The 26,956-nt window shown below is 41.0% G+C and overlaps 1 protein-coding gene across 9 annotated transcripts in view; it reads left to right on the top strand.

The window, feature by feature from the left end:
• Positions 1–700: 700 nt before the first annotated feature.
• Positions 701–26,956, top strand: part of LOC133452779 (adhesion G protein-coupled receptor L2-like) — a 91,506-nt gene continuing 65,250 nt past the window's right edge. For 2 of the 9 annotated variants that reach the window (XM_061732410.1, XM_061732411.1), the window contains exons 1-2: positions 701–1,299; positions 21,272–21,474. In XM_061732410.1, the coding sequence (XP_061588394.1) occupies positions 21,399–21,474 (76 nt within the window). In that variant the 5' untranslated portion in view covers positions 701–1,299; positions 21,272–21,398. The remainder of the gene's footprint in view (positions 1,300–21,271; positions 21,475–26,956) is intronic. The other 7 variants (XM_061732414.1, XM_061732415.1, XM_061732407.1 and 4 more) reach the window with 5 other exon arrangements.

Raw genomic sequence — 26,956 nt, 5'->3', positions numbered from 1 at the left:
ACGCGATTTGTCCCGTATTTTCATTAATTTTTACACCATATTCTAGTTGAATTATTGAAATAAATTAACTTTTACACCATATTCTAGTTGAATTATTGAAATGAATTAACTTTTACACCATATTCTAGTTGAATTATTGAAATAAATTAACTTTTACACCATATTCTAGTTGAATTATTGAAATAAATTAACTTTTACACCATATTCTTCACCTGTAGGCTATATTACATCTGGGCTGATATGGACATACGTAGCATAGGAGGCTATTTCAGTTGCTATATGGTTGGCTGTCTGTACAGTCATGCAAGTTCAATGCTATTAAAGCACTTTAAACTTTAAATCAAAGAATTTTGTTTTTTCATATAAAATAAACACATTTTTATTCAGTTTAGAAGTTTTGGGGCTTTTTTTTGGCTCCTGCGCTGCTGAAATCAGGGCGTCCCTTATTTCTATTTCTGAAAGGTGGCAGCTAACTCCTACTCAAGTACTGGGGTCGAGTACTCTGTCCACCTCTGGACGTAGGGTACCGCGGCGACGCGCACCGTACGCCGTGAGCTCCGCCGTACCCGACGGCGTACGCTCTGCGTCGATTTAACGCGGAACCATAACTGGCTCCGCGGCGTGCCGGGGATCCGCGCCGGGTTTTGCGCGCCGCCGCGCCCGGCCAGCTGCTGCAGAGCAGAGCTCCGCTGCGCCGCTCCTCCTCGGCTCGTCTGCCTCCAGTCCGACTGCAGCTCCGGCGGCTTGTCTGCGCTGCGTGTGGGGGAAAGGAGACGCCACCAGCAGACGCAGGGCTGAAGAAGTCCCATTCCCGGTCCTTTACATTAAGACTTTACGCGTCCAGCAAGAGCTGACGTTGCTTCGGAGTTCCCATCGTGCAGCAGCCACATCGGGGCGCATCTAAGTCTCCTTGAAGTGATCCCATTTTTATCCGTAGAAGCGCTCCCCGTCGGAAGGAGTCTGGGTGCACGCACACGAGGAGGGGGAAGAGGAGGAGGAGGAGGAGGAGAAAGGGGGGAAGCAGCGATCATTACTTTTGAACAGACCCCTTTTCGGTATGGAGCTGCTCGTCCGGGTCCCGGGCGCACACACCGCTGAGAGATGAACACTTACCTGCGTCTGGAAACCTCCTCATCCGTCCACCGTGAGCGACGGCGAGACTGCAGCACAGCTCCAGCTCGATTCTGTCTAGTTTTTGGGCGCTTCTTTTAAGGAAAAGAAGCCCGGCGTTCATCAGAATCTGATCACACTTCACGCCTGGATCTACGTATTTTTTTTTTTTTTTTTTGCCACAGCACAGTAAGTAGCCCCTTTTTAAAAGCGCATGCTGGAGTCTTTTTCGTGGGGAGATGCTGCCGAATCGATACCGTTTATTTACACTCCCATGGTAGGATGAGGCAAATGTCCGAAAACGGTGCTCACGGGCTCCTCCAGCAGTTTGAGCTGCTTGGATGAGATCAATATAGAGCTCAGGGTGAAGGATGTTATTGTGTGGGGGACCGAAGCATCCACACATCAAGTTAATAGGAAGTTTTTCGCCTTCTGGCATCACTAGTGCTCATATGAGTGTATAGATTTTGCATAGTGCATAGATTTTAATGTAAATAAAATTAAAATAAAGTATACCAGTGGATGCATTTTTATTCCACAGTCAAACTAAAATTGTTGTGATTTAATATTTTGTAAATTGGATTATTGTCTAAGATGCAGTATAGGGAAGGGGGATATGACCTTTGATTTGATATGACCTAAAATCTTTTTTAAAATAGATACTCCTTGAAAAATATTGAAATGGATAAAAGGACTGAGGAAAATAATAAAAATAGAAAGGAAATCAAAAAGCCTGCCAGTCCAGAACATCAAGGAGCTCAGGATGTCTGTTGCTGTCTCCATGTACTTCTCCATTTTGCGGCTGTAGAATAAGATCATTTCACAGGACATGTATAATTCACAGACCTGAGCCAGCCATGTGTGATGATGGGACACACAAATACACACACACTCACACTCACACCAACACACAGTTTTTACTGGCTGAAGGAACCATATTTCATTCTTACGTGAGGCTTTTAGAGATTGGGCCGCATAGACCTCACCAAGAAATCACAGGGGACCCCGGCTGTACCGGACCGTACTCCAGCTTAATAACATTTGCCTATAGTACATACTGTCTATCCCAAACCAGGATAGTGGTGCAGCATTATATAAGCCAAACAGGCAAGTTAGAAAACTGAAATGCTTCCTTGGCATATGCTTATATAACGGCTTAATGCTGGAAATTATGGATGACTTTATGGTCCTGGCAGGCTTTTTTTTTGGTCAGTACCTGGCTAATTTCTCTGTCCAGTTTGTAAGAAAAGCAGAAACATTATACCGGCGGCTACCGGAGTGCGAGAGACCATCTCACCACCTAAGAAGTCCCATCATACTTTGACTGGTGAAGTTGTTTTTTGTGCGCCAGCCATTTTAGAAGACAAAAAGTCTCCTCCATTGGAATCATGTTCTGCCTTTTTGCTGAAAGCTGATATTTCCATCACTGATTCCTAATACCTAAAAGCCCCCCTCACCCCCCACCCCTGCCACAAGCAGGATGCTTTATTATTAACCACAGATTATATATTTTTATGGGGAAAAGTGACTCCAGAAATGTTTATTGGAACAAATACTTGAACAGTGAGACGTAAGGATTCAAGTTGTTGAGGGAGTGGCGGTGGTGGTGGTGGTGGTGGCACTGGTGGAGACAAATGGTCCGTTGCCTCTTCCTCTCACCCCCCACCCCACCCCTTCCCCAATACTCTTTTTTTTTTTCTTTTTTTTTTTTTGTACCTCAAGTCCATCTCTCACCCTCCCAGGACATGCTGGTTTGGTCCATTTGTCTGGGCTGCAGTCTCGGGAGGAAGTGCCACCCCATCTCACATTGCGCAAATGGTTCCAGTGCTTGCTAGTGTGAATTCTAGCAGGTTTTTGTAACTGCCAATTTCCATATCAAAGTGTCTGCATTTCAATAGGGAGAAGTTGAGCTACCAGCCCCCCCTTGCTCCGAGCAGTTTTGTTCTGATGAAGAATTGCGGCTGCGGCGGCGGCTGCTGCTGCTGGCGGTGGTGCTGGTGGTGGTGGAGGAGGCTACTGACAGGATTTCTGGATACGGCAGTTGGTTGTGTGTGTGTGTGTGTGTGTGTGTATCTGTGAGGAGCAAGTGTTTGTGTTGGAAGCAGATTGGGGGAAATTTGTTGGCAATAATCAAACACCAAAAGCTATGTTTTAAGTGAAAATTGTGGATGCAGCTCAGGTCATGTCAGAAGAGATTTTTTTCTGTTAAAACATTTTCTGAACTATTCTTCTGGACGAGTAGAAAACTTCAACAAATATTTTATCATCGAGAAGAAAAGGGAACCCACATTGTTAGAGAAAACAACAAAGAAGTTGCAGAAAAACAGTTTTTTATGCATTGTAGTGATTTTTGGCTGCAGCAGAAATGAATTTGTTTTCAAGTGCTTTCTTTCACACCCAACGGTTTAATTTGACATTGATTGAGTGAAGATGTAAAGACAAAGCTTTCATGCTTTGTGGGAGACGCCGCGTGCCTCGTGGTGTCTGATTGTTTTTCTGTCGCAGAGATAATATTTATTCCCAATTCTGTGCAGCTGTTGTTTGTCAGAGAAAGAATGCAGCAAGACACTGTTTATTTTGATGGATCCTTATTCTCCGTCCCTCTTTGTCTGGTGATACGCAGCCTAATGCTCTTTTCACTTTCTCGTGCAGGTTAAATGGATGAAAATAAACTGTCTGACTCATTCGCACAATGCACAAAGAGAAAGGCAAAAACAATTTCTTGCCTTTGTGCATGCCCTCACTATGAAAATGAGGATCGGGGTACTGTAGGTTAATAGTGAAGGAGAGTTCGCTGAGTGAAATGTTGTTACACAGACAGGGAATGTAAATGCCATTGGAAGGGCTATAAGGGTCGGTGGTCCCTTCATGGTCATCCCGCTCCTGAGTAATAACACGAGCCAACTGCTCCCCAGCCGGGTGGAGATGGGAGCTCTCTTTCCTCTCCTTCCTGTCTTTCCTTTGTTCGGACAAAGTAACATCACAAAACCACGGTGCGGCAGGTCAGTTTCCAGTTTGAAGTCCAAAGAACAGGATGCAGGAGGGGGGGGGGACTTCACTTCCTATCCTCAGTCAAGAAAGGCAGGTTGACAGCTGTCTGGTTGAATTCCACCAATTCATTTGTTGTGAAAAGTTGAAGGCAGAGATGACTGCGTAATGGTAGATGGGTTTAGATAAGATCGATCTCAGAGGAAAAATGCTGGTAAGATGCAATGCACGATGAGTTTTCTCATGAATGGTGCAGTTCCCTCCTGTTAGTGATTTCTTATGTTTCTCAGTTCTGACAAAGCCCCGACACAGGCGGCCTGCATTCTTTATGTGTAGGAGGATAAGGCAGGAGCAACTGTGGTAAGTTTGTCGAGTTGAAGGAAAAAAAAAAAGTGAAGGTGGAGAGGAAACCATGCTGTGGTGCTGAGCTGAGCCCGGCCGTTCAAATTATTAAAACGCTGCTGAGGATGAGAGGTACATGCATTCTACTCTGGAGGCTGCTGTCAGGGAAGTAATTGGCATCAGTGCTCCCTCTAAGGTGCATTTCCTGCTTCTCTCTTTAAACCCATGTCGAGTCGAGGAAGTAGTCGCTACGTCTGAGAGAACGACACAAAACCTGATGTTTGAGGGTGATGCTATGACGACCTCCCCCACTTTAAAAAAAAATGTTGTATTTATTTAATTAAAGGTGTTTTCTCATTTTGCACGTTGGGAGGAGAAAGAAGATACATGTGGAACAGGAGCATGTTGGAAAAAAAAGAGGAAAGGGCGTTTGGAGTACTTAAATTGCTTGAGAGACTTCCTCGTTCACTGCGAAGCTCGTTGTAGCCATTTTGTGGCTTGCCTCAAAACTAAAGAGACAGATGAGTGGAACAAATGCTTGTGTATTGGGGTAGTTAACCCCAATTGATGGATATATGGCCTCCCCCCCCTAAAAAGTACTTCTGAGGAAGAAAAAAAATCTTTTCTCCACATCACCACCTCCTGTGTTTAAAATGACGGTTAACTTTCCCCCACTGCTTCAAAATGGATGTTTAATGATCAACAGAGGCTCTGAGCTTAGGATCTCGCAGTCACACTGGCTCTGTGTGTGCACTCGGCTAAGAAAGCTACCCCCTCGGTGTCGTCGTGGGACGCTCCACTCGAAAGAGGCTAGTTCTTGAGTGATGGATCATCAGAGGTCTCTTTGGGATGTGTGTTAACCCTTTGGAGTGTGCAGATCTCTCTCGGTCGGGGAGCCGTCGGCCGCGGATGATGGATGTGTCCCGGGTGTTTAGGCTCCATATATCAGAAGATTAGCACTGACCTGCGAGTCGTCTGGGCCGCCCTCGGAGCGTCTTGTCCAGTGCCGGCCGATATTAGCATGTGAGGACACTGCTCTGTCTCAGGGGGATACAAAGATAGTGTTCTTTATTCGGTTCTGTCGTACTACAGGTCACAGGAAGTGTGTAGATTAAAGGCTGAAGGCTTTGTGGCGGTATTAGGTGTATCTGACAGGTCATCTGTCTTCAGAGCTTGTCTCTTCCTCAAAATACTAAATAGCACCGTTCAATTAATCTAGAAATTGAAGTTCAGGCCATGCTTCACTGCAGTTCCTGTTCTGTGGTATTCATGAATCGTATAAATATGTAAATTGTTCAAATGATATGGCGCAATGCTGTTATTTCTCATTGCATTGAAAGAAAAGAAAATTGAGGTGTCCATCCATGTTTTATGTTCCAAATGAGTAATCTGCATAGCCGCTACATGTGATGGATGGCTTGATTTCTTCTTTTAAGTGCTTTCATATGAACAGCATAAGCCCATTTGCCCCTTATGAAACCAGTTATTCAGGGCTTTAAAAGGCTAAATTAAATCCTACATTGGGACTTTTTCACTCACCTCAGTTTTCTGGAGCTCCTTTCAAATGATCATGAAATCTTTCTGCATTTACCGCTCTCACGCAACACTTTAATGTCACCTCCCACGGTATCGTTGGCAGTTGTTCTTGTTGTCTCTTCATGTATAGAAATTATACTTCAATTGCCAGCTTCAAAGAGCCGGTTTGTGCATCAGTGAGAAAACGGCACAGGATCACCTGTAATCTGCAGATTCTTTGTCTGCCATGTCGAATGGCTATTTGATGCCTACTTGGTGTCACTCGGTGTCTTGTGATGAAGCCAATCTGTTTTCAAGGTGAGGCGATATTGTCAAAGCCCTTGAACGGTGCCCAGGCTTTGATTGGCAGGCGTTGTCACGGAGGATAAGGAGTGAGAGGAGTCACAATACAAAAAGAATCTATTACCTTGGGTAGCAAAGGCGTGCTTTCACAATGTGTCAGCGAAGTCAGCCATCTTGCACGCGCTTGGTGTCTCGAATAGTCTCTTGTCGGGGCAACAAGGGAGCAGCCTTCAAATTTAATTTTTGTATTCGCCATAAGTAATACTACTGAGGTTTTATGATGAATCTTCCTGTAAAACCTAAAACATAGAAACGTTCATCAGTGTCAGCGAGTAATCTGTTTTGTGATCACTGCCAACATTAAACAAAGCAGTGTTGCAACATAAATGGTACTGTGATACAAAAAAAAAAGGAAAAAAGAGACAATATAGAACTCCAAAGTAGGCTGAGCTCTTTCTCGAGAAGTTGTGCTGATTTCCGTCACTTCAAAAGCCTCTTTAGTGTCGAGAGAAAAAGACTGCTGCCTCTGTGAGTTTCAGCGAGAGAAGGAACCTTGTTGATGATCAGCCAAGCAAATCAGATCTTGATATTTGAAGAGTGGAGTTGTGATTGCTAATCACTCCACTGCTGGGTTTTAATTAGGAAACTCATAACCATTCCGGTATTTCTCAACACATCATAGCCAGGCATCAGATGTACTTTAAAGAACGAATAATTAGGTGTTTTAGTAGCACGGGCCACACTTATTTTTTACTCCATAGATGGATTTCATTCTTCAGTGATTGAAAATTGTAGTATAGCTTCTTTTTCATACAACGTGGTGTTCTTTGCACATCCCCAAACATTCACGACCTTATTACAATATAAATTAGACTTGTGTGGACACCTTTTTCATGTGCTTATATAACCAAAGGATGCCGCCATCTAATCTTGAGCTTTTTATGCCCAGATTTTGCTATAGATCGGGCCGAGCTTATTTTGAATGGGTTGGTTTCTGTCCTGTGCTCCTAAGACCTTTGTTAGGACATTTTAATTACAGCAGAGCCGGGTGTAATTGATCTGGGCTTAGAGGGATTTCACTGTCAATGTGAATGAGCCTGGGCGTTAATACAGCCGAACAAACGCTTCCACCTCTGTGCCGCACCAACTTACACCCACGGTCAAGCAGAAAGCTGGTGGAGACCAGAGGAGCTGCGTCTTCTCATTGGCTGTCCTTTAATTCAACGAGGCGTCTTATCCTTTATGTGTAACCGGCTAGTGCAGATGAGTCCCCCTCTACCTCCCCTTTAACATATCCGTTGCCAACATTGTTGCTACCTGGGGTCTCCTCTTACGAAGCGCTTTCTTTATGGTTCTAGGTTGTCACCCACAATGTTCAAATTTTTATAAGGCTGTTAGATAATGCTTCCCGATGACGGTGAATTATTGATGGTCTTGTTCGTATGAGTGGGACAGGCTAGGCTTTTAACTCTCTGAGCTGCATGGTCTCTTATCCGGTAACTAAGGGACACCGCACAAACACCCAAAGGAATGATGTCCTGGAGGAAGGAAACAAACGGAGGCAGGGGGCTGAAAATAAAATAAAAGAAACCTGCATCCTTTACGCTGCTTTTGGGCTAAACATAAACACAAGGAAAACTTTGGCAACAGAGAGATGCTTTGCATTGACATTGTTGAGGCATTGAGAAGCTGTGTGGCCGGCGGTAGTGCATGCGTTGCTTATGTTTGTTTATGCGCACATCAGTCTGGCTCTGCCTGCTCCTATTGTGTAGGAACAGAGGTTCAGATTTTCTGCATATTAACATAAAATTTTGGAGAGTTGAGTGGACAAGTGAGCTTTGTGGTCACCAAATGAGTGGAATAGGTTGATGAGCTTATCAGATGGAAATGAATCTGCATCCTCTTTGCCTGCAAACCGGTTTCAAGTCCACCTTCAAACAAGTACAATCACTTTTAAGTCTATTGTCTCTGGTTGGATTTGAGGTTTTCCCTGTCTTTGAGATTAATGTGTGCACTCTTTGAACTGCTGGCATGACAAGTCAAACAATAAGAAGAGATGCCACATTGGCCTCTGGGATTCAGGGACAAGTGCATCTCTCTAGTTTCTGACATTTTACAGAATAAATGAGCTGTGAATGAATCACATAAAGGGCCAACAGATGCAATGGTAAGGAAATTAATCATTACTCTTTCAAGCAGGAATTTATAGACCGAATGATGCAGAACATTCACAGTCCATTTGGTCTGAGTTGACTGCTTCTTAAATTGAAGCACATGCGTCCTTCCACAATTAGTGGATTAAAGCAGTTACATAAACCTTTTGTATTGTTTTGTAGTTAATCCAGTGCTGCATAGAGAATTTCTGAACAACATTTTCATCTTGGAGGAAAGGAAAAATAACCCACATCCTATTGGATCTATTTCTATGGTGAAAATGAAGTCTGAGTTTCTTTTTTGACTATGGGTGATAAATTGTGTATCAGCCTGCAGAGACACATCATTTGTCTATATCTATGTTGGTTGCAGAAGGAGCCCGGTTTTCATGAAACTACTCCTTAACTGTTAATTCTGGGCGTGCACACCCTGACAGCTGTCCTAAGTCTTATTGCATATGCTCTCATCATTGTTCAGATTCACTCTTTCTGCACTTGTATAGGCCTTGTGTTTGCATTACAATGGAGCAAGGAGAGCAAACTCTTGGAAATACTTTTTACGTGAATAGCTTAACATGCAGAAACTCAGCTGTGTGGTCCTTGAAGCTTTTCCTTGGGTTTTGACATTCATCCAGGTTTACAGCCAAACATGTTTCACTTGCTCTTGAAAACAACTTTTCTTCATTATATGACAACTTTTTTCATTATATGTGGATATATATATATATACATATATTATATATATATATATATATATATATATATATATATATATATATAATTTATCTTTTTTTTTTTTTTACTCATTTATTTTGAATTGATTTGAACATTCTTTCATTCCCCATTTAATTTGACATGTAAAAAGTTATGCTTCAAAGATTTTTCTTTTTAAATTTAGCCGGGAAAATTCAGAATAAACATGTGAAGACATAGATACTAGACACCCTAAGCCAGAGGGTGTCTCATAAGACAGGAACGGCTCCACAAAGCAATTATGTAAAACGAAACAAGAAGATCGAGTCCAACCAGTCTCCGTTTCCCAGTGGAAATGTTGTAGACAAATGTTTCCTTTGGAAACCCAGACAAGAGCCAACAGAAGAGGTTAACAAAATAGAATAAAACCAATATTAGGAAAAAATAAGATTGCAGAATTTATAACAAGGAAACTTGTCCAGGCCTACAGTATATTACTTTCATGGCTCATTTCCAAGTCCATTTAAACAAATAGTAGACCTGGGTAATATGACTAAAAGATATTAACAGACAGTGTAAGTCTAACTGTAAGATCGGATCTCTACATAATGATTTTCCCGCTAATAACTACTATTATGTAGAACAATCAACCTTTTAATAATTTCTCTAAAAACAAACCAAAAGTATTCATGATCGCCAAGAATGTTAAATGTTGCTTTAGACAAATTAAATTCAGTCCGAAATTGTAAAAGTGATCATGTTCAAAACTGTACTTTTGCAACACATAATTTTCCAGGTTTGTCTCGAGCTCTCACTGAACCTGCTTTATGTCAAGAAGTTCCCAGAAGCGAGCTCCCACCTTGCCACATCTAACATGCCATTAGTCATGCCCAATTTTCTCTCGTGCTCTTTCATTAAATGAAATATAAATACATTTCTAGTGCTTTTTTTTTGTTAACTACCTTGTTGAGTGCCCCATTAGGAATAAAGGAGCTAATCAGCACATTTCATCATGAAATTACGAAAGCCCCAGTCTAAATCGCTTTTTGTTTTGGGAAACTAAAACCCTACTGTTTTGTATTTGTTTTTTGTTTTTTTGTTTATTTTTATACTATACATATTTAAGCGACGCCAAACAAATGTTATAAACGCAAACAACAACATGAAAAAAATGGCCAAAGTGATCATCGATATCTACATTTTGTTGGAAATGGTTAAAACTACGTAGATAAAACGACTACATGCAACGGGAAAGAGTCCAGTCATACTTCTGAAACCACTCAGGGAAACAAAAAAAAAAGAAACTCTGTAATGCACCTGCACATAATCAAACACCAGACAAACAAATTTAGCGACTAGCTAATAATGCAGTACTTAGGAGATTAAGAGCCAGATATTTCCCCCAGGAGTTTTGAAGTCTGCAGCAGAGCTAAAAGTGAGTGCATACTGGCCAGAAAAGCGTCTCCAAATGAATAATAATTCTGGTGTAGAACTGCTGGATGTGTAATTAGGCCGTTGTTTGCGAAGACTGTCTGAAAGCGCTTGGTAATAATGTGTCATTGTTGTGTTTGCAGCTTGCTCTACTGATCCTAATCCTCGAATTAAACTGATTTAAAAATAAAAATACGAGCAATCCCGTTTGATGCAAACCTCCAACAACTGGTGCAATAGGATGCATGAAAGTGAACGTCTTAAAGTCACACACACACACACACACACACACACACACACACACACACACACACACACACACACACACACACACACACACACACACACACACACACACACACACACACACTATTGCCACTGCTGGAGGAACTTGATAATATTTCGAATAAATAAAAAAAATATATATAGGTGATATTGATAAACATATATTTACCATCTCTCAAAAGTACTGATTACTTGTCAATTCTCGCCACCATGAATCAAGTCTGCAGAGAAAAACAATGGATTTGAATGAGAACTCAACACAGATTCACAAGTCTCACCTTTAAATTGTGGGGATCTGACAGAACGTGAACTAATGCCTGAATATTATCACTGGTATTAATAATGACCTTCAGAAAACACTTTCATCTGAGTCTGAAGTTAACTGGCGCTGAGACTCTGAAAAATGAGCACAGTGTTGAGTGTTCTCAGGGTTCACCTGCGGAGAAAAGCAGGGAATATCTGCTATCGACTGTTAAACATGGTGGTGTGTCTTTAATAGTATTGGCAGCCCTCTCGTGGGACTCATTAGCACCGAGGATTACTCCACACAGTGCTGTTATGGCCGAGGTGTGTGGGGCAGTTTTACGGGACCACTGTAGCTCGTGCAGCAGCGGTTTTATGAATTAAATCAAATCCCGGGGTCTAATTTCCCACTGTTACCAGACCCAAACTTCCTCTAACATAATGGAAAATCCTGGAGCGCAGAATAAGTCTACACCCAGATGCAATGAGGCTAATGTGAGTTATTATTGTCAGCACAGGTGAAAATGAACATTTTTGACAATTTTTATGTAGAGTTTCATGGAGTGCTTTATTTGTATTATATGAGCACAAACTGGAAAATTGTTCTGTATTTCAATATTAAAACGAATATCAGCTAGAAATAATCTTTTCTATCCTTCCAAATCCCAGAGTTTTGCTTTAGCAGGATCTTGATTTATATTTTTTTTTTTCTTGCAATTTTGCTCCAAAATATTGAAAAATGAAACATTTCCTATATTTTGGGTGATGCTTTCAGATCTTTTATCTGCTTTGTTTGGAAAAACAAAAAACAAACCCGAACAATAATTTCACAAATATCAAAAATCAAAAATATATTATTTATAGGAACATACAGTAAATGAATTATTTCAGCTATTGTTCTTGTTTGGGCTAAAATACATTCACAGAAATAGTCCCTGCAACAATTCTTCCTTAACCTGTTTCTAGTGTCATCATCAAGTTTGCAGCTTCTGCTTGTGCTGAATGGTGGTGTGTGCTGATTGAAGCCTTTGAATAGAAAATGAATTCTATCCTTTCACTACAATATGCATGTTTTATAGTTTCAGAAACACCACTTTTGTTTCCTTCTTATCCTTTTTTTGCGTGTTAATGAGGTTGGCACTTCTGCTCAGCCTTGAAGTGGATCAATGTATGTCAGTCACTGAGGTGAGAACGCTGCATTAATTGAGACCATGCAAACCGACAGCAGCCTGATTGGTGCGCCAGTAATGTGAAGCTGGCCAAAGTTTGTACAAACATTTCTGACAATCCACTCTAGGAATGTGTTCAAACCGAGGGGATGGATGTACGAGCGTGTTTGAGTGTGAGGCGAAGCATGAAGTTGTCATTGCAGAGGAAATAGTCACTGCAGGAAATTGTTCCCGTGCAGCAGAAAGAATTCATATAACTTTAAATAGCTTCTAAAATCTGTATGAAGGTGCCGTGAGCGCGAAGCATAGACAAGGATGTCAGGAAAGCCTCACTGCTCGTCTGAGGGATGTAAAATCCCTGATTAACAGGATGTTTTCATGAGCAAAAATAGTCTGCGTATGTGAGAAATATTAAAGCTGTATGTAAGGCTGAAACACGCAACGGCAAGACTGCATTACAGGCTGATTTGAAGAAATTATAATTAGTGTTAATGAGGTTTGTCCAAAGACACATGATTTTGTCTCATTTGTGCTCAGTGATAATTAAACAAATTAATAAAAATTAGTGGCTTTGATAGATGGAAAACAGTACATTTTCAAATGGTGTCTTTCTTTCCAAAATGTAGTTTTTCATAAACTTTACTCGTGTATTAAAAACACGGATGTTATTTCAAAAATGAAAATGGACATAACGATGTATACTTGCTTTAAATCTGCATTCGATTTTCTTAAAGCGTCTATTAACCTAATTACTGGTTTTACAGAGGCATGTTTATTTTGTTAATTGCAGTTGTTGTTGGAGTAAAATAGACTGAAAGTTCATGATATTGTTAACAATCCAGAATGGCATCTGAACCGTAATCAAATAAAAAAAATTTAGAAATGCAGTGAATCTTATTTTCATTTAGATTTTAACTTTTTTATCAAATTCATTTCAATTGCCGGTGTACATCTATTCTCATTGCAGCCTCTCAAACAGAGTAATGATTAGTGAAGTCCCGATCTGATCACATGGCTAGAAATTGCAGCTGATCACGTGATATCTGAATGATTGGGATCGGCTAGATTGATTGGATATTTTTCACATCACTAATTTACATTTTTAGTTTATTTATTGTCGATCAATAAGTTTCACCGTTAACAGTTTCTATCAGACAGGGAGTAGGCTTAACCTTCAACCAAGAGTAGCAGTTGTAAATTGTGATTGATTTTTTTTTTTTTTCTTTCAAAAAAGCAACTTATTAAATTAAAAATAAAAGAGCAATTTTTTTCAAGTGCCTTTGAAGACTTTTGTGCTCTCAAACTTGAAGGCTCGTATTGTTCTCACTCTTCTGAGCGAGCAGCCGGTGCTGCTGTGCGCCCCGTCCCCGCACCAAAGCGCTCTCGTGCAGCCCAGTCCTCGGACAGCAGCCGCTGTGAGCTGCAGCCAGAGCACGAGACGTGCAACTCTCTGCATGCAGGCTGCAAATACATCTCGGGATCCACTGCTGGCTGATCTGGTACTGGCCCAGTGCCATTCAGTAACAATAAATAAGTATTCATATATAATTCTAATTTCATTTAATGGTTAGAATAAATATTCAACGGTGCTGCACTGCCTACATTCAGGACAAAGGAGGAGAGTTGCAATTGTGACTTAAAAAAAAAGAATTGACAAGGTAAATTTGTAGTTCTAAACTTTTGCAGTCTTTTTTTAAATCCCTTTTTATCGCTCCCACGACTTGTTTCCTCTCTCCTACAGCATCCATTACAATTATGTGCAAATTGTAGAGCCAATACTTTCCGTACTCCAGGGTTGGCACCGCCGGCCGACACAAACCTAGAACAAACTTGAAGCAGCCTCCTCGGTATTTCACAAATTGGAAATATTTCATGTTGGACAGTGAATGCGCTGCTACAGCAGCTTTTACTGTTTGTAATTTGGGAATTAGTTGCACAGAAACGACAGAACTGCTCCTGTTTTTTTTCCTTTCTTTCTTTATTTTTGATTGCCAAAGTATCTGATCAGGACTTGTTATCAACTGATTTGTTTTTGTTTTAAACTGATTTTGGATGCAGCATTGTTTTTCCTGTGCTCCTGTTGAGCTTTAGTGATTACATTTGCCCATTATTCTCCATAATTGCTCATATTTTTATGCTTTTTCCTACCTTTTTAGCTATATTTTTGGCAACAAACATAACTTTGTCATTAAGTGACAGCATCCCATTTAAACAGGATTACTGTTCGCAGGATGGTGGCAGAGAAATGTAATGGAAAAGGGAGCCTGTGCCTAAATTTGAGCTCCCTCTAAAGCTTGTCATGTCAGTCACTTGTGTGTATTTTAGCAGTCAGTTCGCCCGCCCCTAGCAGAAATAACCTCTGATAAGACCCCAGTTACTCTCATCTGAAATGACAACCCTGTGATAGTTTTTAAATAATGTGTCACGTCCTTTGAAGAAAGAGGGACTTTGGGGCTCTTCTGGCTTTCACCCTGGAACATGAGATCATTACAGTCCATATGTAATAGGCCTATTTCCATTGTTTAATCAAGTTGCCATCAGTTGCAGAAATTATGTTTGATTATTTTGATACATGCAGCTTTGGTACGATGGCAGCGCATGAATGGAGTTGTGTAAAGCTGGAGACTGATTAAACGGTTTTGTCCTTGCCTGCTCACTGTTTATTAACATCCCAGATGTTATGCATTAGCTTTATGCACTCTCCAGAGCGGCTAATCCACTCTGAACGGGACTCCGGTGTGTAAAGATTTTAACATCACGTCAGTGCATTTTTCTCCCAGAAGGTGCGAACATCAACATTTCGCTCGTTGGTAAAGCGGCGAGGGTGAATGATTCTGTTGTGCGTTGATGTGCCGCTCACGTTTAGTGAGTTCAGGTGGGGCTGACATTGCCGAGCCAGTTATGGGGGCTTGTAAAAAGTGCAGTTTTAACACTGAAGAGAGCCAAAGGTGAGAAGAGCATGCGTGGGTGTGTTTGTGGATAAATGAAGGGGAGTGTGAGAATCGAGCATGGGAGGAGGTGAGAAGTTAAGCTTTCAGAGAATTTATGAAGAGACTGATTGAAATGAGAAACCTTTCTTTTCCGTGCCAGTGTCAAGCTGCTCTCTGCTCCTCTCTGGTGACCTTCCCGCTCAACCAACTGCTCTAGGGGTCAGTCTTTTCAATTCGGTGCAAAATTGAAACTGCAATAGAAAATAGCCTCAATATTAGTAAATAAAACTGGTGCTCAAGTAATTTACTCTTTATTTTTAATACATTTTTTTTTATTTATTAAGGTGCAGAATTTGTATTATGACTCAAAACAATAAAGTCAGGTAGCTCTGATAAGCAGAATTATAATATTCAGGATTCTGATAATGTATTAGTTGCTTTTAAGCAAAGCACCAACATGCAGTTTATAGCCTCTCAGATGTAAGTATTAATTATGATAGCGTTATTAGCACAATCTGTCCCCTATAAACAATTTCAAAGCTGCCTTTTCCTGAAAACCACATTCAGAGATTTCACAATCCCCAAAACACCCAAATAAACCATGTAATATACATGGGGACTGAAGCAAAACATAATGTTCTGTTTCTGTTTTTGATGCTCTGAAATTACACATCAAAAACCCGTAAAATGGGTTGTTCAGGATATTGTTTTCCTCATAAAGCACAGAACTGCTCTAAAATCTATTCATGACATTTAGAAGTCCCCGCTCTCTCTGTGAGCGCAGCTCCAAATCAAAAGCTGCCTCTCGCTGTGAATCCAATATGTTTGGGTTTTGGACCAAACAGGATGCTCGAAGATGAACTTTTAGGGCGATTTGAATCACAGGTTTCTTGTGATGAATCATTTCAAGTAAATGGTGATGTTTCTTTTTTTTCCCTTTTCTTTTAATTTTAGACAAACCATGCTGAGTCCTAGCAGCAAACATTTTTGACACGATTTATTCGGTCATCAGATTATTTAACTCAGGAAATTGTCTGAAACATAGTGTTCACTCGACTACGGAGCTTTTTTTCATCTTATTCTGCTTGACACTAACGTGGTTGTTCAGCTTTTAGTCTTCTTTGTTCTTTTTACTATACTAAGCTTTTTCTGCTCAACCCTCTCTGTTTCAATATGTCCATTTGCCCCTTGGCACTGTATCGTATCTCCTGCCTCGATCATTTGGCAAAGAGTCTCCGAACACACCAACTGTTGTGTGCACTCGGTAAAATAAAGACCCATTTCACCTTACAGGTGGTTCCCGTGTGAGCTTTGTGAGTTGTGCTGAATGCTATCCCACCTTTAAAAGCGTATTTAACTTCTCCAAAGTCTCTAATCTAGAACCACTTTTCCAAAGAGAAACGTTTGTAGTTTTGTATTCATCTTATGCTCATTTTGGCCCATACCTAAATGCTATCCAATATTTTATTACTAGTAATGTTTTTCTTATCATGCAAAGTGGTGGAATAAGTCACAGTGTGAGAAAATAAAATATCCAACAGGGCACTACAATCATATTGCATCTACCCAATATACTTTTTTTTATTAGTTTTTCAATAGATGTTTTGAATATTAGAGGTGGATTTGTAAAAAGTCTGTTATTCCACATAAAAGGTATAGATTTATAAATACCGTATTTTCTGGACTATAAGCCGCTACTTTTTTCATAGGTTTTGAAACATGCGGCTTATACAAAGGTGCGGCTATTCTGTGGATTTTTCTTCCACCGCTCGGGGCGCTCTAACCGGTATTACAATCAAAACTAAGACAAAATAAATGCAAAGAAGAATACGCTACTTCTTCTTTAGCAGATAGAAGTAGGTAGAAGCAGATTTCAAACAGATAAATAGATAAATAAATACCGGTTATTTTCTCTTGGTTCTGTCCCGTTTTAATCAGCAAAGTTGCTGCCGTGTTAAAAGACACTGTTAGGAAAGGATCTATTTAGGTACAAACATGTACATCATTTACAGTTCAAAATCCTTCTGTACATGTAGTAAATATCTAATCTAACAACAGAAATATCTGCGGCTTGCATATCTTTTTTTTTTTAAATAGAGCGGATGCGGGCGGCTTGTATATCTTTTTTTAATTATTTTTTAAAAAATAGAGCGGGTGCGGCTTATATACAGGTGCAGCTTATAGTCCAGAAAATACGGTAGATATTACCAATGAACATGTAGTATAGCAATTAAAGTTTAGGAATTTTGCCTTCTGGGCTAATGTAAATCCATTAATCGATGAATCAGAAAGCATTTAGCTGTAGTTAAGATTTAGCAGACATATTTCAGTGTTCCAGAGTGTGCAGCTGTTAACCCTCCTGCCTATTAATCATAATAGTGGGGTATCTTATCAGCTAAGTGTTGATAAAACTCTCTTGGCAGACTGCGCTTTGTGTTGGTGCATTTCTGCTTCTGACAGCTGGTGGCAACTTCTCTTCATCACCGGTGGAGCCAAGGAAATGACATCATGTCCCTGCGGGGCTTGAAGGCGCGGACCTGACAGGACTGTCATGACAAAAGAGTCTCCAGGAACATCAGGGTGCAACCAGGACAGAAGAAAGTGTCTTGAGGCCATGTTTTCTTAGCTCTCGCTGTTCCCATCCACCATTTCTCGCCCATCAACCATCTTCTGGTGTTTGAAACTCCCTTCTCGCATGCGTGTCTTTTTTTGGGTCTTGAATGTGGGACGTGGGGGTGGGGCAGAAAGTTCTCCAAATTAGTAGTTATTCAGAGAGTTGGAGGACGATTCATTGTGCTGGCGAGAGATCCAGCCCTACACAGCCACATCTCTATTTCACTTGTAGGTTTTCAGCTTACACTTGGACTTGCGAATTAGTTTTGTTCCCGTCTTATTTGATATGTATGTATGCACTCTTTAGCGCTCTCTTCTCGGTGTTGACAATTGAAAATAAATTAACATTCCTGGGGCTTTATTTTTGTCTTCTCCAAGCTTGTGAAGAAAACGCGGAGGCGAGCCCACGAGGTCAGGCCATACTCACAGCCTGTCAATCCTCCTCTGTGACCCCACTGCCCCTTTCTTTCTCCCCCATTCCATTCTTCTCCTCCTCTGTTTCCCCCCACTCGTATCTATTTAGACCCTCCTGGCTTAGAAACCCCGAAACTCGCCCCTTTCTCTCACTCTTTCTCTGGACGCCCCTCCAGCTTGAGTGAGGCAGACACAAGCTTTGAGGAAGGAGCCTCGCATTCATTCAACAGGCTGTTGCCCACAGCTTTGTATTTCATGTTAAGACATGTGGGCTGTCTCCCTCCGTCCATTTATTTTAATTATGTTATAATTGCCTGCTGTCCTTTTATTTTAAATCCTTGCTTATTATTTCTATCACGCCGATGTGAAAAATTTGCTGTGGACTGTGATTTTCTCCATTAACCGAACTGATGATAGATCTCTCTGCTCCGGTTTCCAGTGTCTGTCTGAAGAGACGAAAGAAAAACAGATGTCATGAGTGTTTGTGAATCATTTTTCATTTCACTGGTGGAGTTTTATGTCCCATTCCAGAGAGATGTACCGTTAATGGAGAGAAAACCGTTGGGAATATACAGTATATCCTTGTATTTTCTTTAGGAAACGGAGCTCAATGCACAGATGAAAATGAAGAGCTTGTATCAGTTATCCTCTGGTGTATATTACACGTTCGAGCCCATTAGATATAGTCACACCATAGAGTGTAGGTGGTGACAGTTAGTCATAACTGTGTACATTTTTTTTTTTTCACTTATCTGCCTCACTTGAACGTCATGATCATAATGCGGAAATCACTGGCCCGGTAACAAATAACCTCAATTCCCAGGCTTAAAGGGGGCTCAGTGTAGATAATTCCTTTGCACAATATCTAAGGGGTTAACGATGCCTCACTTACCTCTTGAAATAATTTTTTCTGCCTGAGAACATTGTAGCCCCCCCCCCCACCCCTCACCCCCCACCCCCGTTCCCCTGGTGTGAAATTATGATGCATCTGTCAGTACTTGTGTAAAGCATCTTCACGTTAATCGCCTAATCCCTTTATCTCAAGTCCGGACCGATGCAGTGATGAAATCCCACTAAACAAAATCATGTTTTTAGGAAGATGAGCATGGCTGTTTCCTCCACCAGCTTAAAGGAGAAAAGAGGCATGTTTCTCAGCAGGGCCATAACTGATCAGGAGAAAGAACCCCGGGGTGGAGAGGGCAAGACTTCATTTGCAAAGGCCGGGCAGGCTCTCGCCTCCTGGTGTCTGGAGGGGCTGAGTGGCTCAGCAGGTCCCGCTGGCCAGCAGGGCAGGGGCACGTCCCCTCCCAACAGTTTCCAATCTCCTCCTGTCAGCCTACATTATGGTTACCCCATGGCCCCAGGCTTCATATTTGGGGGGATGATGAATGGCTGTGGGAGAAGACCCGCATGTCTCTGGAGATTTGACGCTATGCCCCACTATCGAACTGGTGGCAATCTTGTTGGAAGACTGAGGACCAGGAACTGTGAGACTTCCCGTGCAGGAGAGCGAGCCCCCCTCCACTTTGCTCTTATCTGATTTGCTTCGGCGCCACTGCCAGATAAACAACTGTAAGGCAAATAAAAGCTGCAATTATTACGAAGCCACCCATGTTTCACTGATAAATCACAAGTTGGCTGCATGTGTCACCTTGGCAGAGACTTTGCTGCACAACTGCTTGATGGCGGGGGAACTCCCAGTGTAAATAAATACTATCAGGGTGGGTGGAAATCCAAGTTTTTGCACCACTCCTATACCCGACACAGATCACGTATACAATAAATCTAATAGTGACATGAATAATGGCTTGGTATGTTAATGTGAAAGCACTCTGTGTTTTGTGGGTTTTCATGTTGGCAAAAATAACGGAGTGTGCTAGCAAAGGCCCGGAAAGGGATCAGAGCTGACTACTCTGCTGCTCAAATTTAGCTTCATTATAAAATAATCAGACTGGTGGACGGGTGAAGCACCAGGAAACATTCACTCTTCTCTGCATAGCGACGGATACCAAGTGACCGATCCTGCGTGCGTGTGTGAGTGCGTGTGTGTGCGCACATTGAGGAGATGCAAGATGGTAGCCACAAGAGAATAAACAAGATACTGATGTTTCTCTGAGCTTCTGATTGTGTAGTTTTCTAGATGTTGTCTTTGAATCTGAATCCACATCAAAGGGGCAATATTCTGACTATATGTTTTCTATGCCGGTGTGTTTGTGTGCGTTTGTGTGTGTGTGGCATTTCACGTATGATGTGCAACACATTCTCCTCTCCGTTTCACATTGGTAAGCAGCTTATCTGTCTGGTGTGTTAGTCTGTCTCAGCCTCTAACCTTTTGCTGCTTTTGCAGACAAAAGGCCTTTTTTTTTCTTCTTTTTTTTAATGTGCCGCCCCTTGATAAGGAAGGAGACAAAAGTGGCTCTCAGAGCAGCCATGTCTCTAATGGCGTCTTGTGTGAACTTGTTGCCGGAGCGACAAGCTTTCTCCCGCGGGGATCTGGGAGTGAATGGGGAAGGTGGTACATACAGGAGTGGGAGAATGAGGGAGTGTAAACATTTAGTTGTAACACGCAGCGGAGTGCTAAATAAGTGCCGAGCAATAGGCGCAGTGCATGCTTTGTTTTTATAATGAAGCCCCCGTAAACATGTGATAACAGAAGCTTTAGTATTTCCATCAAATGAGCTCACTTGAAAGTGCTGTGGCTTGCTTGATGGAAGTGCAGTTAGTAATCAGACATTTGTTTGGGGACATCACAAATGACTCACACTTGATTTCCGCACTTGCACTGCAAAAACATGCTTCTACTTAAGAAAAGGAACTTTTTTCAGGAAAATTAGAAGACTATTTTAGACTACATACATAGTAAACTATAGTTTTCAAAATTTTTGTAAAGAAAAAGTAACTTTTTTTGCTTTTATTAAGATCATTTTGATTAGATCTATGGAATATTACGCTTTTTTATAGAGGGGCTGTTTTTGCAGTGTGTTGAATTCCGATACACCAATTAAACCAGCAAAGGTACTTTAATATTATTGATAACTGCCCTTTGTTTTTAATGCAGTTTCTCCTCTTTCTGTTTCTCCAGATGAAATGATGAGTGGTGATGCTTCTCAGAGAACTACTGATCGTTGACGCCGTTCCAGCTTTCCATCCTCCCACTTCAAGACGTTGAACCGCATCGCGCCCCTGGATCATTTGCTTACAGCAACACAATGGCATCCGCACAGTGGCGGCGTCCAGTACTACGCTGCCTCCTGCTTCTTCTCTGCTGCTTTCACTGCTCGCAAGGTGAGTTACCATGGAGTTGCATTTCAGAGAGCGGCGTTAATGTGATTCTAGAAGCTCTTTATTATTCAGCCCAGAAAGTGTTGAAATTATTAATGCACATTGTTGTGGCCACTTTCAAGAAGTAAAAAGCTGCTGCTGCGGCTGATGCGGTAAGGTTGCCACGTTTTTCTTTGATGTTTTATCCTTGAAGTTCCTGAGAGAGGTTTTTTAGATTCAGACATTTGTTGCTGAACTCACTGAATATTCCTTGCGGCACATGGATCCTGACATGTGTCTTCCCTTTCGTGCCTGAATCCTTCCCTTCAACATGTCATGACTATACACATTCTGCTCCAAAAGAGCCACAATATGAGTGTGCTTTTAAGCAGTGCTTTTACTGATAATGTATGCCTTTTTGTATTTGATCGTTGATAAGATTTCTCTGAGCAGCCAGTTTACCTGGAAGCATCAAAAGCAGTGGACCAGAGTCAGGAACTTGGAAATCATGTGGCTCTGGTTTATATCTGTAATGACATCCCAGAGCTCTCATTCTTTGAGTTCCTTCTTCCTCCCCTCACTTTTGATTAGTATGTTTAACAGTAATTACAAGTACTGTGTTTTGCCCATCAAAGCTGATGTTATACGTCTGCATTAATGATGATCATTTCCTTCTTCCCCTTTTCTCTGTCCCATTGTACACGGAAACAAAGTAGACCAAAATCACATGCTTGTGTGCCAGGCATTGATTACAGATAGATGTTGAAGCACATTATTTTGGGGCTCTCTTAATTTGGATATTTTTTTTTCTCTCCCTCGCTGTTTTGTTCAGTGACAGATTTCTTTCTTTTATTTTACAGTAGAGTTGGCTTTGGCGTACAATTTGTTAACAAAGACAGACTATGGAGCAGGCAACCCCAGCAGTCTTTCAGGCAGAGACCCTTTTTTCTTTGACTTTATTATTATTTTTTCCTATTAGATTAGCAATTTTCGGCACATGGAAGAGCGTCTTGCTGAAGCACTCGGAGAACAGACCTCTGATTTGGCCCGGCTTAGAAAACTGAGTTGAATGGTCCTGTTGAATTTCTAAAAGAGGAATACTGCTTTGGCATGCAGAAAGCGGAGGTTTTAGGTTTCAGTTGATGTGAGGGCTCTCAGGTTCAAGAATGCATATTTGCCGATCCGTCAATAAAGGAACGTGTGTGTGTGTGTGTGTGTTTGGGGGGGCGTGCATGTGTCCATCTGAAAACAATATCTGATTCTGTCCACATGCCACTCACCTTCAGCCTGTCCAGCCCTGAGGGCCCGCATCCCGGCGCTCATGATCTAGTTTCCATCGGAGTCCCTGCAAAGCAAACTCCACTTGATAATTACCTCCTGTCTCTCACCAGGAGAGGGTTTAATCACGTTAAGATTTTTCACCCAAAACATTCTGAAAGCTTTGAAATCCTCACTGACCTACAGGAAAGGGGTCTTTTTTCTGTTTCTTTGACTCTTGCAAGGAAAGAATGTGTATGAATAGAAGATGACTCTTTTCTTGAATATTTTAAGAAATATTATTTTTTTATTCCCGTCTTAGTTCCAAGTGCAAACAACTTGTTTGACAAGTGTCACAGTTTGCGAATGCATTTGTAAACATTTATACATTTTTCAGTCCTTGTGGGGATTTATTTTTTTTCTCCCTTTCTTCCTGTAAAAGGCTTCCAGCTCCGGGAGTCTTGGGCCATCACTCATGCATAGTTGTTTTGAGGTCTGTCCACCGATTTTCTATAACCTGTAGGTCCAGGGACTGAGAGGGCCACTGCAAAACCTCTTCTTGCATCCACAGCAAAAAATCTATTGCGGATCTGAGCTGTTGTAGGATCATTATCCTGTTGGAATCCCACTGTACTCCCCCCCCTCAAACATGTTTCCTTCCAGTAGTTGCTGTTTTGTTTTTTTTTCTTCTCTTTCTTACCAATGCGAACGGCAGCACACACAAGCTTAAAGCATGATCGATCCACCGCTGGGCTTACCAGATGAAAATCTGTTTTTCTTATAAAATTCCACAATCTTTTCTCCTTCAACGTATTTTCCGCTCATTGCAGCCAAAACTATTTCAATGTCATCAGATAAAGGGCTTTTCGTAAGATGTTCAGTTTGAAAAGTTTGTGGTGAGGAGGAAGAAAAGCTTTCTTTTGTTGCCGCTCCCATGAAGGTTGCATAGTGGAGGTTCACGGTTGAGCGGACTACCACCTCGGAAGTCTACTGAAGGTGTTCTGCACTCCACCAGGCGCCTTCCCCTCCTTACAATCCTAGTAGCTGTTCTTTCGGAAAATCTTCCTGGTTTGCAGATCTCAACTTAACCTTTACTGTTTCTGTTAAATGCCTTTTCTTAATTAGATCACATGCTGAAATGACTACCTGAACACATCTTATATCCTTGTTCTGCTTTGTGGGCATCAATTATTTTAATTACCAGAGTGCTTGGCAGATGCTTAGAGAAGCCTGTGGCTACTGATAGTTTGGACGTGGTTAAAGGAGGATAGAAATAAAGGTTTAAATTTGCATCACCTTGGCTTGCTTAATAACCGTTGCCCTAACAGGCACATTAAGCTGTGAGACTTTGGTGAATGCTCTTAGAGCATTTTTTTTTTTTAATCTTTTTTTACTCTGCAAGTATAAAGACACAAACAATACATTCAGGTGGAAAACATTTTTTAAACATTTTAGTTTAAGCTTCTAGAGACCAGGAGACACATTCTTGTTCCCACTTTTGTGTACTGTAACAACAAAACTAACAACAAACTCAAATATTTAGACTCAGATTGCTTTTTATAATTACCATTATTAGCTATTATTATTCCTGTCTATTTGACAATGAAATATCAAATATCAATGTGAAGAGGGCTTTTCTCGCCGGATAATGAACCCACACAGAATTATCGCCTAAATCTGCAGCTCTGTTCAGCTTTGCAGAACTTTACGGCAAGTTTAAAGAAACTTTGATAAGCACACTTTGCACTTGCTGACACGGTAAACAGGAATGGATGGCAGTCATGTGGTGGACATAATGGAGCACTTAGCATGTCCCACAGGAGCTGGTCAGAACCAAAAAAGAGAACTAAAATGACAGGAGGTGTTGGATTTACATTCTTCAGAGGAAGAGGTAAATAGATAAAATTAAAAACACTAATGCAGGATTACATGCATGCACCATTTTTGGATCCCCTGTGTGTGGAGAGGAAATTTTAAATCTGTGTTGGATCAACGGAGGGCCCCTCACAGGGATGCGACTCTTTAGGTAATCCGGTGTTCGATTCAAATTCTTGCAGTCACAGTTGAATTCACAGTTCTCCGTTGATTTATTATGAAGGAGTGCTAGTTTCTGTATTTGTTCAAGTCCGCCTTGAGTAAAGAAAGGAGGAGTGAGCTTGACAGCAGAGCAAAGCATGTACATTGACTGGCCTAAAACAAAAAGAAAAACGGCCACCTGGATTAGTAAATAATTAACTGACTCCCATTGCAGCAGTGCATCAGGGACTAATGTGTTTCAGGTGTCAACAAGTTTTTAACCCTAAGCGATAGCTTCCTCTTCCTTTAACGACCACTTCTGAAGATGAATCTTGTGATCATGGAAAAGATTTTTTACTCTGTTTCAATTATTGGTCAATATCAAGTAAACAAAGCGACTTCGCTGAATGATGGCGTCAACCTTCTCCTGTGTCAGCAAATAAAAATCTTGAACAATTACACTTCAGTCAGACAACTCATGCAGTAAAGACTTCAAAAAGTTTATTAATGATACAAACTTACATGAGTTTGTGAGAATAGGCTCACATTGATCCTCTTTTATTGGGCCTACATAGACATATTGGGTGTGATGTACTAAGTTTAACCCCCTTGTCCATAAAGTCTTAGCAAAAAGGTGGAGGTTGGGTTTTTTTAAGAGGGACAGCGAGCTTGGCAGATGAGAAGTTCGGAGGTATCTGGGAGACACGTTCCTCTTCCTCTATAGAGCGTCTAGAACGAGATGGAAAAATTGGAATAACCATGCAGAGCGGTAGAGGCAAGCTGCTGAGATTGTCTGCCTGAACTGACTCCTAGGGGGTCCTCTCATTTGGAGATCTCTTAAATGTTTAATGAAATCTAATAGAAGGAAATTAAAACTAGAACTAGTGTGTTTAATCGGCAAAGTAAGAGTGTTCCCCACAAACATATAATTCAAAAAACGGTCAAAGTCTTGGGACAAAACAGGCATGTAGCCTCATAAAAAAACCACTTAATATAATGGTAAGACAAATATTGGGGGGTGCATGGGGGTCTTTAGTTTGTTAGAGACCATAAAGATTAGACTCTGGAGCAATGTAAAAATGTCATGCGGTGCGATGTCCAGATTTATCCTGGTCCAGCGGCGCATCTGAGTGAGAAGAGTGAAAGATGAAGTGAAGCAACCATCACATCTAGCGCCACGGTGCACGGCACGCCTGTGGGGACAGTATTATGAACTAGGTTTGCTGCAGCTGGTCATGCGGTGCAACATTATAAATGAGAGGAATAGACCTAAGCTATCAGTAACTAGCGCTAGAGTCTTTTCCATCAAAATAAATGTCACAAAATACAAATAAAAGGTTTATTGAATATAAATAAATAAAAAAGTGCTACTTCATCATGCCTCTTCTGTGGAAAACAGTTATCAAAAATATTGCAATGTTTAGAGGGCTCATGGGGATATTTTATAAAACCTTGATATTGTATTGTTATGTATGCATGTGTGTGTGTGTATATATGTGTATATGTGTGTGTATATGTGTGTGTATATATATATATATATATATATATATATATATATACACACACACACACATATGTATACATTTACCTCAAATAGGTCAGCAGAGGTTTGGCTTTCAGTAAGAGGTATAAAATGCTTTAGTGTGACTCCACTATACAGGTGTAGGTGATGGATGCAGATTCTTCTGCCTGTTAAGAGTTTGCTTGGACTTGATAAGTCATGACACATATGTCATGTTGTAGTTTGGTGACACGACACACTGTTCAACTTTATTTTTTAATTTTGGTTGACTGTAACTAATGTTAAGACATTTGAGGTGTTCATGGGGTAATTGGTTTCACTTTGCAGCCTTGCTCGAGCTTTGGTTTTATTTCATGCTGAATTTCTTGCTGCTCCGTTTCTTGCCATCTCACCATCTTCTACAACTTTAATAACAACTTTAATAACTTGCATCTCCCGTCTTCCCAATCATGGTAAAACGTCATCATCATTAACTTTACCCATTTTACCGAGGACGGACTAATTTTAAAATGAAAACCATGACTTTTACGTGAATAGTTTTTCTCCTCGTCCCTCCAACAAGCGAGATAATTTAACCCAATTCATTTATTGCTGCAGAAAAGAATGACCGAAAGCCTTCTGATATCTGCTGGGAAAAAAATAATTTCAAGTTTTGTTAAAAACGTAGCTTCTGAGCTCTTTGTATGCTCACGCCTCTTCTGCATTTCTTCC

This window comes from Cololabis saira, chromosome 10, assembly GCF_033807715.1.
Source record: "Cololabis saira isolate AMF1-May2022 chromosome 10, fColSai1.1, whole genome shotgun sequence".
Lineage (NCBI taxonomy): Eukaryota > Metazoa > Chordata > Actinopteri > Beloniformes > Belonidae > Cololabis > Cololabis saira.
The sequence above is the reverse complement of the archived record's forward strand: the minus strand, read 5'-3'. Positions and strand labels throughout refer to the sequence as shown.